The sequence below is a fragment of the Lacerta agilis genome, chromosome 8, assembly GCF_009819535.1.
Source record: "Lacerta agilis isolate rLacAgi1 chromosome 8, rLacAgi1.pri, whole genome shotgun sequence".
NCBI lineage: Eukaryota > Metazoa > Chordata > Lepidosauria > Squamata > Lacertidae > Lacerta > Lacerta agilis.
The window spans coordinates 24,927,364-24,943,027 of NC_046319.1; the positions used below are offsets into that span (position 1 = coordinate 24,927,364).

Below are 15,664 nucleotides of genomic sequence, written 5' to 3' on the forward strand. Positions count from 1 at the left end.
CATATTCGCCACACACACGTCCGCCCGCTTCCTGCGTCCACTTCACAAGACAATAGGACACCTCGCCAATTTCCCTTTTTTCCGCTATTGACGATACAGGAAGCGGAAGCGCGTCTTGGACCGGAAGCGCGTGTGACACCAGAAGCGGCTGTGCCCAGCCGAGAGAAAGATGGCGGCGGCGGCTGTAGCAGTGGCGGGAGGGGAAGACGAGGACTGGCCGGAGGTGACAGAGTCCGGCCGGCGGGAGCTGAGCCTGGAGTCGGGCGCCGCCCTGGAGCGGCGTGTGCAGGCCGCCGGGGGCCGCTTCCCGCGGGCTCTGGGCTCCCTGGGGGCGGCGCTGCGGTCGCTGGAGGTGCGCGGGGGCGGCTGCGCGGCGCTGCGTGAGCCGGGGCCGGTCCTGGGGCTCCTGACGGGGCTGCAGACGCTGGCGCTTCCCGGCTGCGCGCTGGGCCCGTCGGGGCTGACCCAGGCCGGGTGCCTCTTGCCGGCCACGCTGCGCACCCTCGACCTCTCCGGCAACGGCCTGGAGGAGCTGCCGGCGGAGCTCGGCGGGGCCGGGGAGCCTCAGTTGGTGGCGGCGGCGACGACGGCGACGAAGAAGGGCCCCCCTGCCGCCCTGCCTGAGCTGCGCCTCCTCAACCTTCGCCGCAACCGCCTTCGCGAAATGGGGCCCGGCCTGGCTCGCTCCGCCCCGGCCCTCCAGGAGCTGCTCCTGGGCGGGAACCGCCTGCGCTCCCTCCCCGGGGGGCTGCTTCCCACGGACGACGGAGGTGACTCCCGCCGCGCCGCCCCTTTAGCCCTGCTGGGCACCCTGGAGGCGGCGGGCAACGAGCTGGAGGAGCTGAGCCCCAACATCTCCCGCCTGGCCTGCCTCAAGGTAAAAGCAAGCCCTCGGTGCTTCCCAGCTTCTGCTTTTGTAATGAGATTATTAAACTACAAACCAAGCAAAAGCAACTCTTAAAGTGCAGTAATAATGCAAGACGTAATTCAGCATGCATGAAAAATGATGGTTGTTCAAGACATCAGTGCTTCCTGAGATGTCAGTGATGAAAATTGTCCATCCCACAGCACTGCTTGTTTTGCTGCTGCCATTCATATCTAAAAATCTAGAGGTTGTCAGGAGTCGGTGTGGAGCCCTATTATGAATGCTTGAATAGCGCTGAGGTTGCTGCAATATATGGAACAACAAATGACCAGAGCAGGGATCGGGCTGTAGCTCATTGGCAGATAACCTACTTTACATGCAAAAGGTCTCAGGTCTGAAACCAAAGAGCTGCTGCCAGTCAGTGTAGACAGTGCTGAGCTTGATGGACCAATGGTCTGATTTCGTATGGCAGCTTCTGTACTCACATTAACTTGGGAATTTTTATTGATAGGCAAATGTTTTTCACTGCTGTCCACCAGAGTAGACAGAAGTTGAGATAACTCTTCCAGTGTCTGAATTAGAAGACAACCACTTAATATACTTTTTTCCCCTAGACTTTGGATGTTTCCAACAACAAATTATCAGAAATCCCTGTGGAGTTGGCTGACTGCCCCAAGCTGAAGGAAGTCAATTTAAAAGGAAATTTCCTCAAAGACAAACGGCTTGAGAAGATGGTAAATGGTTGCCAAACAAAATCTATCCTGGAATATTTGCGTGTTGGGGGTCGAGGGGGCGGCAAAGGAAAAGGCAAGCAGGATGGTGCTGAGAAGGAGGAGATGAGGAAGAAAAAGAGAGATAAAAACAAGAAAAAAGGCAGTGATGCAGAGGATGAGGTGGAAGAAACCCAGAAGCTGCTGGTGAAAGTTCTCCACATCTCTGAGAATCCAGCTCCATTGGTTGTGAAAGCCAGCCCTGGTGTCAAAGACGTCCGCCCCTATATTGTGTGCTGTGTAGTGAAAGGCATGAACTTCAAGCCCGGCAATGCTTTGAAGAGGTTTCTTTCTGCTCAGGTACGCTTCGAAAGACAATACCACTTGGTTTTGGGCATGGTCCAGCTTCAGAGGGGGGATGTCCTTTGATTCAGTTAGTTGTAGATTAGGTTGGGCTTGTTTCCCCAAATAGAGATAAACCTCCCCCTCGGAATTGGAATGGGGGGCAGCCCTACTTTGTCTGAGCACGGTGGAAGGGAAAGCAAAAGGGGCATCTCCAAGCCCAGGAATGTGGGTGGTAACTTGGCCTGCCCTCAGTGTGGTAAAGGGCCAGATAGTTATACCCTGTGGAATACCCTCCCATCAGATGTCTAGGAGTTGAGTAACTATATAACCTTTAGAAGACACCTGAAGGCAGCCCTGTGTAGGGAAGTTTTTTAAAGTGTAATGTTTGATGGTTTATATATATATATATATGTTGGAAGCTACCCAGAGTGGCTGGGGCAACCCAGTCAGATGGGTGGAGTACAAATAATAAAGTTGTTTTTAGCACACTCCTTAAAGTTAAGCCTGTTGTTGTGACTCTTCAGCACATCCTTATTTTAATGACACATCTTACACTTCAGACCAAACTCCACGAGGACATCTGCGAGAAGCGAACAGCAGCCACCATCGCCACACATGACCTGCAGCTTGTGAAAAGTCCTCTTATCTACGACGTTCAGCCACCAGATGAATTGAAGGTAGGCTGACAACACCAAGATTAGAAACCCATTCAGAATGATACCCTGCAAAGGGACAGCACCAGGCAGCTGGTGCTGTTGTGCATGATGGTTATCTGAAAAACGAACCTGCCCAGCCTCTGAGATCTTCAGGGGAGATGTTCTCTCAGTCCTGCCACCCTCATGAGCATGCTTAGTGGGGCACAGGAGAGGGCCTTCTTGGTGACTGCTCCCAGGGTTTGGAACTCCCATCCAAGAGTAACTAAACTGGCTCCCTCCTTGGCATCCTTCCACCAGCTAGTGAAGGCTTTTTTATTCCAACCATTTGGGAACTGAGTGTACTTTTTAAGGAAAGAGCTTTTAAATAGTGCTGTGCTCTTTTTACTATCTGTATTTTAATAAATCTGCTCTTATACTGTTGTAATTCTTTTAGCATTTAATTACTATTTAAGTATATTTATGTTTTTAATCTGTGTTTTTGTATTACTATCTGTAAGGTGCCTTGAGTCCAAATCTGGGGAAAAGGTGGGGTATAAATCATTAATAATAACAGCAACTGACTCCAAGACACTTCTGGCGTCGCATTCATGTTGCAGATCATCCCCTTGGGCCGGAAGGAAATCAATGCCAAGGACCTCCTCCGTCAGCTGCAGTCGGAGGCCGAGGAGCAGCGGAAGCAGAAGAGGAGGCAGAACATATCTGGACTGCACAAGTGAGTCTGTACTTTGAAGCAGAGCACAGCCCTTGAAATCTTGCACAGAGGGCAGGCAAGAACCAGGAGGGGTCCATGGGGAAGGGAAGCAGAAAGCGCCCTCAGAACAATCAGGATGGTTTGGAGCTCCCCCCCCCCCAAGGAGGCTCCCCGAAAAGTCCTTTCTTTTCATACAGGTCTCTCTTCTTTATTTTATTTAAATCACTGATGTCCCATGCTATAGCTGAAAGGGCTCCCAAAATCTCATCTGGTCCAGCATCCTGTTCTCACAGCATCCAGCCAAATTCCTTTGAGAAGCCAGTAAGCGGCACTCTCTGTCATTTTGCATTTGTTTGTTCAGAAAGTATTGATCTGATGTGTAGATATCTTTCCTATTCTAATTAATTCAGGAGTGTTATGGAAGCTTCTCTGCATGAAAGAAACAAGCAGAAGGTTCATGATGTTTGGCTTATATACCTTCAGAGAAGCTGAGTACAGCTGGCTTAAGCTGGTTCTGTTATCTCTTTCTGTCAAGATCATGCTGACAATAAAAGTAAGACCAGAAGTAGCCTGGGTTTCACTTTCTGTCTCTTTTCCTTCTGGTGTGGTGTTTTGTATATAGTATGCTATAGTGTTTAGGTTTAGACTGCAACTGGATTTCTTACAGGCAGTGCCAGTCCTGAATGTATTGGATTTGTGACCATTATGTTCATTTGCCTTCAGTAGCAGTACAGCTCTGCTGGATGAGATATTAATTGCCTCTGGTCTTTCTTTTTTTAATCCTGCAATGTGTTTAAGTTTTTACTTTGTTTACTATACATTGGAGTTCTGCTATGGATCAATATTGAGTAGAATTCCATGACACTTTCCCGACTTGTGATCCCCAGCAACTGATATTCAGAGGTTTCTTGTCTGTGTTTTCACAGAGCTGTGGTTGGTTTATTTTTTAAAAAGAATATATTGAGTCAGAAGCAATTCTTATTTTTAAACCTCACATGTGTATTTGCACTTCCTCTCCCCATCCCCTAAGCAGCTTCCATTTTCTTATTCCACCCTTGATCAGGTACCTCCACTTACTGGATGGGAAAGAGAATTACCCCTGCCTGATTGACAACGAAGGTGCTGTGATTTCTTTTCCACCAATCACAAACAGCGAGAAGACAAAGGTACAGATGCTGTGACTTGATTGCAGGCCAGGCTGTACATTTTCTAGGAAAAAGCCTCTTCTGTGATCTACATAGATTGAGGAGGTGGGATGGATTTGCTTCCCCCCGTCTTCATACTTCCCAGTTGAGGTTTTGGGTGAAGTGCTTGTTGTGCCACGGAGGGAAGGAGCAGGGGCTGTTGCAAGAGGAAAAGTGGTAAAGCACTCCTACCTACTGCTTTTCCACTGCCAATCACACCCCTGGAATTTCAAATGCAGATCTGCTTCCAGACACTGTTCCACCCTAAAAAGAATTAGGTACCCATGTCACAGTGGTTTCATATGCTTTTATGAACCTAAGAAGACGCCTACAGTATCAGGCCAGTGGCTTATCTAGTCCAGCAGCATCCTTTTCTCACACTGGCCAACTGGATGCCTTTGGGAAGCCCACAAACAGGACTTAAGTGCTGCATTTCCCAGCATCTGGTATTCAGAGGCATCCTGCCTCTTGACAGTGTGACTAGTAGCCAGTGACAACCTTATCCTCCATAAAATGGCCTTTTCTGTAATTTGGAGATTAACACAGGCTTAACTCTGCAAAAGTTGTTTTATCGCAAAGTATTCCCCCCCCCCCAAGCTGAATTTCAAGAAGGATCTCAATCTACAGCATGCCTTTCCAAAAATCACTTTTACCTACATTTGCCGGGAAGGAGTGTTGGTAACCACAAAAAGAGAGAGAATTGGCGCCTGTCATTATTTTGTCCGTGTGTCTGTGAATATTACTGACCTAAAATGATACTCCATAATGCTGTCCTTAATAGCTCAGTTCCACCTGGCATTTCCCTTTCTTCTTCTTTTTAAGCTTGGGAAAACCACCTCTGATCTGCTTCTGGAAGTGACAAGTGCCATGAGCCTGCAGACATGCAAGGATGTGATGGACACCCTCATTCTAGTAAGGAGTCACTCTGCTTCTGCCCTCTCCTCCTCATTCTGCATCCACACTTCTCACTTGCAGGGTCCTGATTTATCTGTTGGAGGCACTTACAGGATTCACGGTTTAAAAGCAAAGCCCAGTGTGCAAAATAAAACCACCTCTTTGTGGTTCTCTTCAGACGCCGTCCATCAGGTCTGTGGACTTTACATGTGCAGCTCTTGCACCCAGGACCTGTACCTAGTTGTCCATCATGCAGGACACCCACCCACCCCTCCTTGTGTTTTGAAGTCTGCCTTCTCATATCCCTCCACTTTCCATTTTAGCATCTTCTGCCCACCTTTACCCTAAAACGCTGCATTCTGGATTCATAGCAGCATCATGTTGTCGCCTGGGCCTCCAGTCCCATAATAACTGAAGGGAAACCTCAGGTTCTCAGCTGGGGAAAACATTGCCATATCTCTTGAGTAACTCTCTCTATATGTTGCAAATTTCATTCCTTCACCACAGAAAATGGCGGAGCTGAACAGATGCACTTCAGAGAATACAGGTGAAGACCTGGATTCAGATCACGAATCAAACGACACTGCCGGGCATGAGAATTCAAGGCTTGAAGGCGTTTCCAAGACCCACCCTCTCATTTTGGAACAGGTTCGGGTCGTGGACAAGGACGGGAACTTAAAAGTCCTTTATCCTTCAAAAACTGATCTCAGTACAGTCTCGTCCCTCATAACAGTGATTCATTAAGCGCCTTTGGTTTCCTTTCCCTGTTGTGGGGCACGCTAGACAGCATTTGTGAACAGCCTCCCCTTGCAGGATTTTATCGGGGTTTTTTTTAACTCAGCAAGAAATCCAATGATGTGCTTTGAAGAGGGATTGGTTGACAGTTAACTGCAGGATTTTTGTGGTCTCGAGAGAGACTTGAAGACCTGCTTGGTTCGTAAAACCCAAGCCAGGGATCCACACGGATCTCTTGAATAAAGGTGCGGGATCATATTTATTTTAATGAGACACACTAATATCCACATGGCATAATGGTACACTATAATCTCTGCATAATTGGGCATCGGGGCCAGGTAGGAAGCTTTGTGGGTGAGACACACACACACACCTGCCACTTCCACCACTGTTAATCAGGTGTTGTGCTTTCTAGCAATACAGAATGTGGCCTGTTAGACAGAGTTGAGCTATTGCTTCAGACTCTGAAGCCTGCTTTGTAACCTTGACCTGAGTGGTGTGGTTGCTGCTGCTGCTGATGCTGCTCTCTGGAGTCTTCCTCTCCCCATGACACTCAGGTGTCCTGCAGAGTATATGAGAGGTTGCATTGACACCCAAACTGCTTTCCCTCTCAGTTTATGCCACGCTGGCTTCTCTTCTTCACATCTTGCTAGCAGAGTAGCATGAAGCCATACAAACAGGCCTGGAGACTTGTGTGTCTTGGGGAGCAGCTACCCCACCATTCATCCCTCGTGCCACATAGAAAACTCGGTTTTTGAAACTGACACTTCTTTCAAAATCAGTGGTTTGCCATTGGGAAGAGCCACGAGCTGCTCTCCACAGGGGCAACAAAAAGTCAGTAACAACACTGGACCATGTACACCACCCCTCTGGTTGTGCCTAAAAGGCCTGTATTGTTGCCCAAGTTTCTAGCTCTCATTGATTGCATGGAAGAACTGGGAAATGTAACAGCCAGTGATGTGGGGGGGGGGGGGGAATAATACAAATAAAGGGGAAAATAACAAGTGTGTGAACTTCCATTCATAATTTCAGTTTATGCTGAACTTTTCCTCCAAAGGGCCTGATCAGATTTCTTTTCGTCTCACACCGTAACCGTTTCCACAGTAATATCGCCTACCCTCTCTGTGGTGCTAGTTCTGCTTATGCTGCCCTTCCCAGCGTGTTTATCATGGGTCTGTAATCAAGCTAACTGTAGTTGTGCTCCTTTTCGTTGGGGGCAGGGGGGGGGATTCCATCCTCTTATTCAGATTCATAATAAGTGTGGGGATAGAGGCAGCAGTGGCTGTTACATTTCTGACCCAGCCCCCTTAAGCATCCCTTCTGGGCTGCCTGCCTCTGTAGAATTGTAGAGTTGGAAGGGACGCCAAGGGTCATCTGGTCCAACCCCGTGCAATGCAGGCATCTCAGCTAAAGAATCCATGTCAGGTGGCCATCCAACATCTGCTTAAAAACCTCCAAGGAAGGAGAGTCCACAACCTCAGGAGAGTAACCTGAGCTCTGCTGGAAGGAGTGCCTGTCCGTGCTACTTAAAGTAATGGGCCCATGAATCTTTCTTACTCTTGAGGGTCACATTCTTATTCAAGCAGCCTTCTGGGGGCCACATTGCCAGCGTTGGTCAGGGCCACGGTCAAAAGTGGGTGGGGAAACAGGTGTGACTTTGCACAGAAAGCTTGTTTCTACGCCCCCTCCTCTATCCTCCGGGCAAGTAAGAAGCTTTGAGCCAGGGCGGCATAGTGGTTAGAATATCAGACTAGGGCCTGGAAGACCCGTGTTCAAATCCCCACTCAGATGTGAAGCTCACTGGGTGAGCTTGGGCCAGCCACTTCCTCTCAGCCCTACCTACCTCACAGGGTGGTTGTGAGGAGAAAACGGGGAGAACTATGTTAAGCCACCTTGAGCTCCTTGGAGGAAAAGGTGAAGTGCAAATGTAATTAATCACCACCAGAATTCAAGGGCTTTTCAGCAAGGCAAAAACGCTCACAGAGGGTGCAAAGCAGAGCCTGTATAGGTGTGTCTAGGGAGAGATGCAAAAGTCAGAGAAAAAAATGTGTGGATTTCCGCATTGGACCCTGTGTCAAGCTTTTTTACACTGGGTTGAGACAAAGTTGGCTCCAAATTAAGCTGAAGGGACTGTGCTGTAATCAGAATTTGGTTTAGCAATGGAGGGTGTTCCCATATTTTCAAGACTGGTGGGAAACCCTTAACTACCATCATCCCCAGCGGGGTTCAGTGAAAGTTTTGTGGAGGGGCACAGGCTCCCCATCGTGCTCTTAAGGCGTTCAGCTATTAATGTGGTGATTTCTGCATAGCTGGTAGTTTGAGGGAGGGCATCAGAATGGCAATTTGATCCATTTAAAAATAAAACCAGGATTTGTGTTGGGGTGGGTAGGTGGGAGAATGAGAGGTCTGTTAAATTAGAGCATTTAACACATTCCCAGCTAATGTTTATGTAAGTGAGATTTCCAGAGGAGGACCTTCAAAAGATTTTTCACGGGCCCCTTGAGGGTCGGGGGGGGGGGGAGAGAGGAAAGAAATTAGCCTAATATTAACAGAGAGCAGTTTCCAGCCTCTCCTGAAGCCGGCCCACCCTGGTTCATGTATATACGGGATCTTGTGTGGTCTCTTTTCCCTCCATCGTGGCCCCTTGCCTCTTGAAAGCCTATGGTCAATAACATTCAAGAGTCAAAGGTTCAGGATCTCAAAATAAGGTCAGGCTTAATAGGATTGTTTTGGAGTTTTTGCTTAAGAATATTAGAGATCCCTGAATCAACGACTGTAGGGGTGCAAGTCCTACCCCCTGCCACGTGGGAGTCACAGCTAAAAAATCCCTGACAAATGGCCATCCAGCCTCAGCTTAGGAACCTCCAATGAAGGAGAGTCCACCACCTGCCAAAGTCATCCGTTCCACCGTAGAGCACTTTTTACTGGCAGAAAGTTCTCCCTAAGGTTTCGTTTGAACCCATTGGTTTGTGCCATCCCCTCTGGAGCAGCAGGAAACAAGCTACCATGGGGTGGCCCTTCAGATATTTGAAGTTGGTTTTCACATCACCCCTCACACTTTTCTTTTCCAGGCTAAACATACCCAACTCCCTCAACCATTCCTCATAAGGCTTGATTTCTAGACACCTTAATGACCTTGGTCACCCACATCTGCACACATTTAGCTTGTCAGTATCCTTAAACTGTGGTGCCCATAACTGGACACAAGACTCCAGGTGAGGTCTGACCAGGACAGACTTCCACATCATTAAAATAAGAATCTGATTGCCCCACCTAATCCAGCAATTTTCCTTGCACTAGCTTGGTTTGTTGTTTGTTTTTCCTACTTAAACGGATGATGTACGGCTGCAAATCGGGCAGCCAAATTTGGAGGGTGGCCGTCCTGTACATGTTGGCCATCCTCTTTGCTGGAATACTCAAGTGTGATCTGCTGGCAACGAAGCATTTTCCTCCTCCTCCCTGGAGCGAACGGGGACTTTTGTTACCGAGAAAACCATGCAGCCGATCTCTGCATAATGAAAGACTCAGCCTTGTCCGTTGCCAGTGTCATTTTTCAGCCATAGACCACACAAGAGTCCTGTAACCCGACGAGGTCCTGTGGAGTGTGAGCATTGCCGGGGAAAGTCCACCTCCTCGGTTTATTGGAGCTTGGGACTTCCAGGGGATACATCTTCCCACTTGGGGTGATCCGGAGAGAAAAAGAGAAGCCTTAGCTAAACGACGGGGCAAGCCTTTTTGTGGAGTTCCCTCTCTCCCTTTCCAAGGCTGTGTAACGAAAGAAAAGGTGAGAGAAGAGGCGCAAGGAGGTGAATGGCAAAGCCACAAGGAGGAGGAGACCATCGCCTCTCAGCCTCCATCGCAGGGAGGTCTTTGGCCTCTGGGTCACGCCGGGGCCTGCGTGCCCCCCTTGCCCGCGGGTTGCCGGCACCAGGCCCCTCTCGACAGCCACCACTGCCCTTCCACGCCTGGGCAGAGCAAAGGAAAAGCCACACCAGGCCAGCCAGGCCGAGTCCAGGAGCACGGAATGGCTTTGCTGCTCCTTCCCACCACGTGAGAAGAGTCCCCGGAGATGGTGCTCTCTCACAGAGCCTCCTGTTGCCTCCATTGCCCAGCGGGCGGCACTCTGCACCCTGCGTGTGGGGAGGGCAGCTGCTCCTGCTTGGGGAAGGCCTTGGGCGCAGAGGAACCGAGCCGCCCCACACGGCACGTGCCCTGCAAGAGCCTCGGAGAGATTGGGCATCGGAGGCAGAAGAAGAGCTAGACTGTCTCTCTTCTCGGGAGAGGCCTCCTCAGCTCGACCCCGAGACAGAGCAGCGCATCTTGGACTGGCTGGAAGAAGTGAACCACTGTCTCTTCTCGACGCTGAGCTGCAGCGTCAAGCAGGAAGCGGAGGCAGACACCTCCATCAAAATCATCTACCAGGGGGACTGAAGCTGGGGAGACACCCTGAGGCCGTTCTCCATCTTGATCCCCCGGACCAGACTTGGCCTCCAAGCAGCAAACTGACTTTGGAGGCATGCTTAAACTTTCTCTCTCACTCAGTTTGCTCCAGAAGTCCTGTTCCGTCACCTCACACCCTCACTGCTTCAAATGCAGCTGCATGAGTTTTGGGGTTGTTGTTGTTTTGTTAGGTTTCTCTTTTTTTAGCATTGTGTAGGCTGAGATGTATGAATAACCCCCTCATTCGAAATTTGCCTCTGCTGGCAACACACGTCACTTCCTCTCAGCTTAAATCCCCCCATGCTACATGTACAATAGGGGAATAATTATAATAGTGACCTACCTTTCAGGCTCATTGGAAGTTATGGTGTATGTGAAATGTCTGAAAGCCCTGAATGAGAGAATTTACACTGTAACGTACTGTAACTCTCCTCTTTCCATTGAATGGCTGTAACTTCCCCCCCCCCCAAAAAAACAAAACAATTCTTTGTGTCTGCTGTCCATGCTCAGCTGAACAGTGATTGATTATTGATTTTATTGCTGACATCAATTTGTAGAACGAACAGAGGGATTTCTCTTGGAAACAATATCTCAAGGAGAGGGGGAGAGAGAGAGAGTCAGAGAGAGAGAGTTCTTAGCCCTATATGGGTGGGACTGGCTTTAAAAAAAATCTTCTATTTAAAGATTTTATAAAACAATATTATAAAATAACCCCAAAACATTAGGAAGAACAGTTTGACAGTGGAATGGGCTGCCTGAGAAGGTGGTGGACTCTCCTTTGTTGGAGGTTTTTAAAGTTTGGATGGCTGCCTGTCAGGGATTCTTTAGCTGTGATTTTTGCATTGTAGGGGGTTGGACTGGATGACCCTTGGGGACTCCTTCCAACTAAGATTCTGTGACCAAAGGTGATACAGACAACAACTCACGTTTAAAAGTCAGGATCTGCTGCACCAAGGTGAACCTGAGAACCTATGTCTCTAAAGAGTTGGTGAAAGAAAATCAGGAAACTGAAGTGCAGAAGGACCTAGGTGGAATTTATAGCATCTCCAGTTAAAATAGTATCGGAGACCAGAAAAGGTTTATAGCCTAAATCTGTCCGGTTGAACACTTCAGGGCCAGATCAGGATAAGGCAACTCCCTGTGTTTTACACCTCTGCCTGCAGAATCCAGTGTAACTCAAAAGTTTGCATCCAGCTGTCGAAAGAAGGCCACCTCTCACTTTCTGTGCTTTTGGTGGGGGGAGTGCTGTGCTCCCCTCGCAGAGGGCAGGGACCCACCCTGTCGGCTCCCTGCCCCGACATTCCAGTGGTGCGAAGAAGGATGCTATCAAAACACGCCGCACAGCTGTGCTGTGGGAGCCCTGTGGCAGGCGCATTCCTGGGCCGGTTTTTCAAAGCTTTGCCCAGAGGACTCCTCTCGCGCTCTGCCCCCACGACATCCGAGGCTCGGCGGCTCGGAGGGCCCCTTGCTACTCTTGGACGGCGGCCAAGCTCTCCCCTCCTGTTTATTTTGGCAAGGCTGGGGCCCTCCTATCAGAAACACACAGAATTCGTTCCTCTTTGGAAGCTGATTGAAGGCAGGAGCGTTTACACACACACACACACACCACCTCTTTCTTTTCCATTCCCAATCTCTCCAGCTGCAGTGGTGGTCAGCTGCACCTCTGGAGGAAACAGGGAGGGAGGCAGAAGCAATGGTTCAGCAGATCCTGGTTAATGTGCCCCAGTTTTTACTTTTTTCTGGGAAGCAGCAGCCATTAGTACATACCCTCCTACATTTCTGCAGTGAAAACAGGGACATCATATTCCATACTAATACTAATTTAATTATTTATACCCTGACCGAGTTGCTCCAGCCACTCTGGGCGGCTTTCAACATACATAAAAACATTAAACATTTTAAAAAAATCCTCCCTCTACAGGGCTACCTTTGGATGTCTACTAAAGGTTGTATAGTTACTTATCTCCTTGCCTCGACTCCATATTCTCCAGCATTTCTCTGATGAAAATAGAGACGTCCTAAGGAAAAGCAGGACATTCCAGGATCAAATCAGAAACGGGGATGACTTCTGTAAACCTGGGTCTGTCCCTGGAAAATTGGGGACACTTGGAGGGTCTGTTAATACTGTGCCGTGGAGGGGAGAGTTGTTCTTGTGCTTAGGGTCTGCTTATGGGTATTTGGTGGTCTGCAATTGCGAGAAGAGGAGGCTAAGCTAGATGGGCCATTGGTCTGATCCGCAGTCTTATGTTCTTATAAACTGAATGATAGCAGATGATTAAGGGCAGAGAAAAGAAAGTAATTTTCCACACAGTGCGCAGTTAAACCGGGGAACTCCCTCCCGCAGGAGGCAAGAATGGCCACCTTCTTGGATGACTTTAAAAGAGGATTGCACAAATTCCTGGAGGAGGAAAAGGCGGTCGATGGCTACTAGCCAGGATGGCTCTGCTCTGCCTCTACAATCTAAAACAGGCATGCTTCTCTGAATACTAGTTTCTGCAAACTACAGGAGGGGAGGGCTCTTGCATTTGGGTCCTGCTTCTGGGCTTCCCATTGGGGTATCTGGGTGCCACTGTGAGAGCAGGCTGCTGGATCTGTTGGGCCATTGGTCTGATCCAGCAGACTCTTCTTGTCTTCTGCAGAGTTCCTGGAGACTCGGCCGTCTGCAGCTTTGCAAACAGGTGCATTTCGGTGGCAGGGAATAGAGGCAGCTTTTTCTCTAGTAACAGACATCGCTTTTTAGCTGCAGGGCCACAAGTACCTCATAGAAAGCCACTAAGATCATCTCCACTGGGCTCCTGTTGTCCTCGAACTGTTTCCATAACAGCTGGCCATTCTAATAAACCAACTTTAAGAATTGGTGCCCCCGTTTGCTTCGCTTTTCCTCTGCCCTCCTTCCTTCCTTTCCTTTTCTGTTGTGTCCTTTATACTGTGAGCTTATGGGCAGGGACCGTCTTGTTTTTAATTTATTGTATGGGAACTTTTGGAGTGGGGCTAAAGAGCAGATTTACTGCAAAAAACCCTCTCTAAATAAATAAATAATTTGCCCTGCAGCTGAGTTGTATTTTGATGAGATGGTGGGACAATTGTTGTTTGTCGAGTCTCTCTTGAAGCCAAAGTTGGGGGGGGGGGTTTGGGGGGGGGAACTCTCTTGGACAGAAGTGGAGAAACTTGGAACACAGGCTGAATGTGGCCCTCCAGACTTCTCTAGCTGGCCCTCAGGACTCAGGCATTACACTTTGGAACTCCCTGCCTAGTGACATCAGCCAGGCCCCTCTGCGATGTTCCTTTAGGCAAGGGGAAATGCAGAGCTCCCCCATCATCACCGCCGCCCTTGCAGCGTTGGGAGGGGCTTCAAACCAGCTGGATTTTCCTCCAAACCTTCAGAAAGATGTGCACGTAGGGAACACACACACACAGAGGCACACCAACCCACACAAAACAAAGATATGATCTTACAAATCTACTTACAGACTAATATCCCCCCCCCCGATTTATTTTCTTACACTTTGGCTCCCTCTTGTGGTTTTAAGGTACGCTGCATGTGTGTGCAGATTACAGCTGACTGTTTGCCTATTATTATTCCACACACCTTTCACAACCCTACACCACTGTCCCTGGCAGATCGTGGACCTGGTTTGGGTCTTTTTGTCCATCCCTTATTAGAATGCTCTCCGTGAGAGCTGGTCCTATTCTTCAAGGTTCAGCTGCCTCCCTAAAAATTTACATCTCTAAAGAGGGTTCATAGTTAAACTATGGAACTCACACCCGCAGGACGCATCTGGTCAGCCACTGTGAGAACAGGAGGCTGGACTAGATGGGCCCCTGGCCTGATCCAGAAGGCTCTTCTGGTGGTGTTATGTTCACCCTGTCTCTCGTGCACAGGTGCCTATTTTCATGTGCAGGAACAAGAAATCCCCTTGCAATGTACTGTCTGCTGCTTTGTACAACACAGATTGCCGAGGTGTCTTTCTTTTTTATAAATATTAAAATAGTTTTTATTTTTGTGTTTTTCAACATCATTGCAAAGGTACAAGTGAACAAATGCATGTAAGATTGCTTCCCTAAGCCCCTCCCTCCCTCCATGCGTTCAGATTAGATGCATATAGCGTCAATAGTAATATAGTCTACATGTTGAGGTGTTAAATGGTTGCAGAAGATTGTTTTTCTCATCTGAATAGATTGTTTGAGAGGCTACCATGAGCTGGTGGTGGTTTCATGGTTGCATTGTCCTTTCTAGTGTATTGAATAAACACAGGCCATGTTTTCTCAAAACCATCTTTGACCTTTGTGGGTTAAATAAAAAGAAAAGAAAATTTTAAATTGCTTTGACAGTTTTCCATGAGGACTCATTCCAACCAAGCATCCAGTACAGTATTAAATTAGTAGCTCTTTTCCAATGCTGAGCTAGAACTTGCCCAGCTGCTTTTGAACAGCTGCTACTGGGTTATGGGACGATCACCTACAGAGAGAGTCTATCCAAAATCCAAAGAACAACTATCCTCCTGACTTGTGAGTTCGCACAAGCCAGATTATTGCAGAGGGGGAATGAGGAGCAAAGCACCCAGCTAAGTAGAAAAAAAGGCTTTCAGCAAAATGTTGGGACAAAGCTTTTTCCAAAACCAAATGAAGGGCAAAGGGAAGAGAAAACTGGCCACATCTGCATCATTCATTTGAAACACTTTTATACTACTTCAACAGTCAAGGGTATTTATTGAGAGTTGTTGGGAAACCCTTATCCACCTCACAGAGTTATAATTCCCACCCGTATACAATTTCGGGGGTGTCCTGGTTCTTTCTTATTGAAATATGGCAACCCTAGTTAAACCTCTCTGAGAATTGTAGCTCTCAGAGGGAAATGAGATTTCTCCTAGCAACTCTCAGCACCCTTAACAAGCTACAGCTCCTAGAATTCTTTGGGGGAAGCCACGGCTGGTTAAAATGCCATGGTGCTGCTATAAATATGTGATGTGGATGTGCCCCAAGGCATGATGAATTGCTGCAGTATATTTTCACCACCTGACAATAATACTCTAGGGAGCCGGCCGGCCGGCTGGCCATGCCCATTTCCCGGATACCATTCCATCCTGCTTTCTGATTGCCTGTTTTCATTTTCCAGCTGACAGCTAGCACTCTATGTGTACTGA

General features: G+C 48.3%; 1 protein-coding gene across 1 annotated transcript; it reads left to right on the top strand.

Annotated features, from left to right (window-relative positions):
- Nucleotides 1–139: 139 nt before the first annotated feature.
- LRRC47 (leucine rich repeat containing 47) lies at nt 140–7,042 on the top strand. The gene is made up of 7 exons (XM_033156582.1): nt 140–877; nt 1,480–1,935; nt 2,481–2,597; nt 3,173–3,288; nt 4,331–4,433; nt 5,274–5,363; nt 5,853–7,042. The coding sequence occupies exons 1-7, from the start codon at nt 170–172 to the stop codon at nt 6,087–6,089; spliced, it is 1,827 nt and encodes a 608-aa protein (XP_033012473.1). The 5' UTR covers nt 140–169; the 3' UTR covers nt 6,090–7,042.
- Nucleotides 7,043–15,664: the final 8,622 nt, after the last annotated feature.

Excerpts from the sequence above, each read along its gene's own strand:
- LRRC47 (XM_033156582.1), top strand. The coding sequence starts at position 170 with ATGGCGGCGGCGGCTGTAGCAGTGGCGGGAGGGGAAGACGAGGACTGG. Across the intron at positions 3,289-4,330 it reads AACATATCTGGACTGCACAA|GTACCTCCACTTACTGGATG; the intron begins GTGAGTCTGTAC and ends ACCCTTGATCAG. Across the intron at positions 4,434-5,273 it reads CAAACAGCGAGAAGACAAAG|CTTGGGAAAACCACCTCTGA; the intron begins GTACAGATGCTG and ends CTTCTTTTTAAG.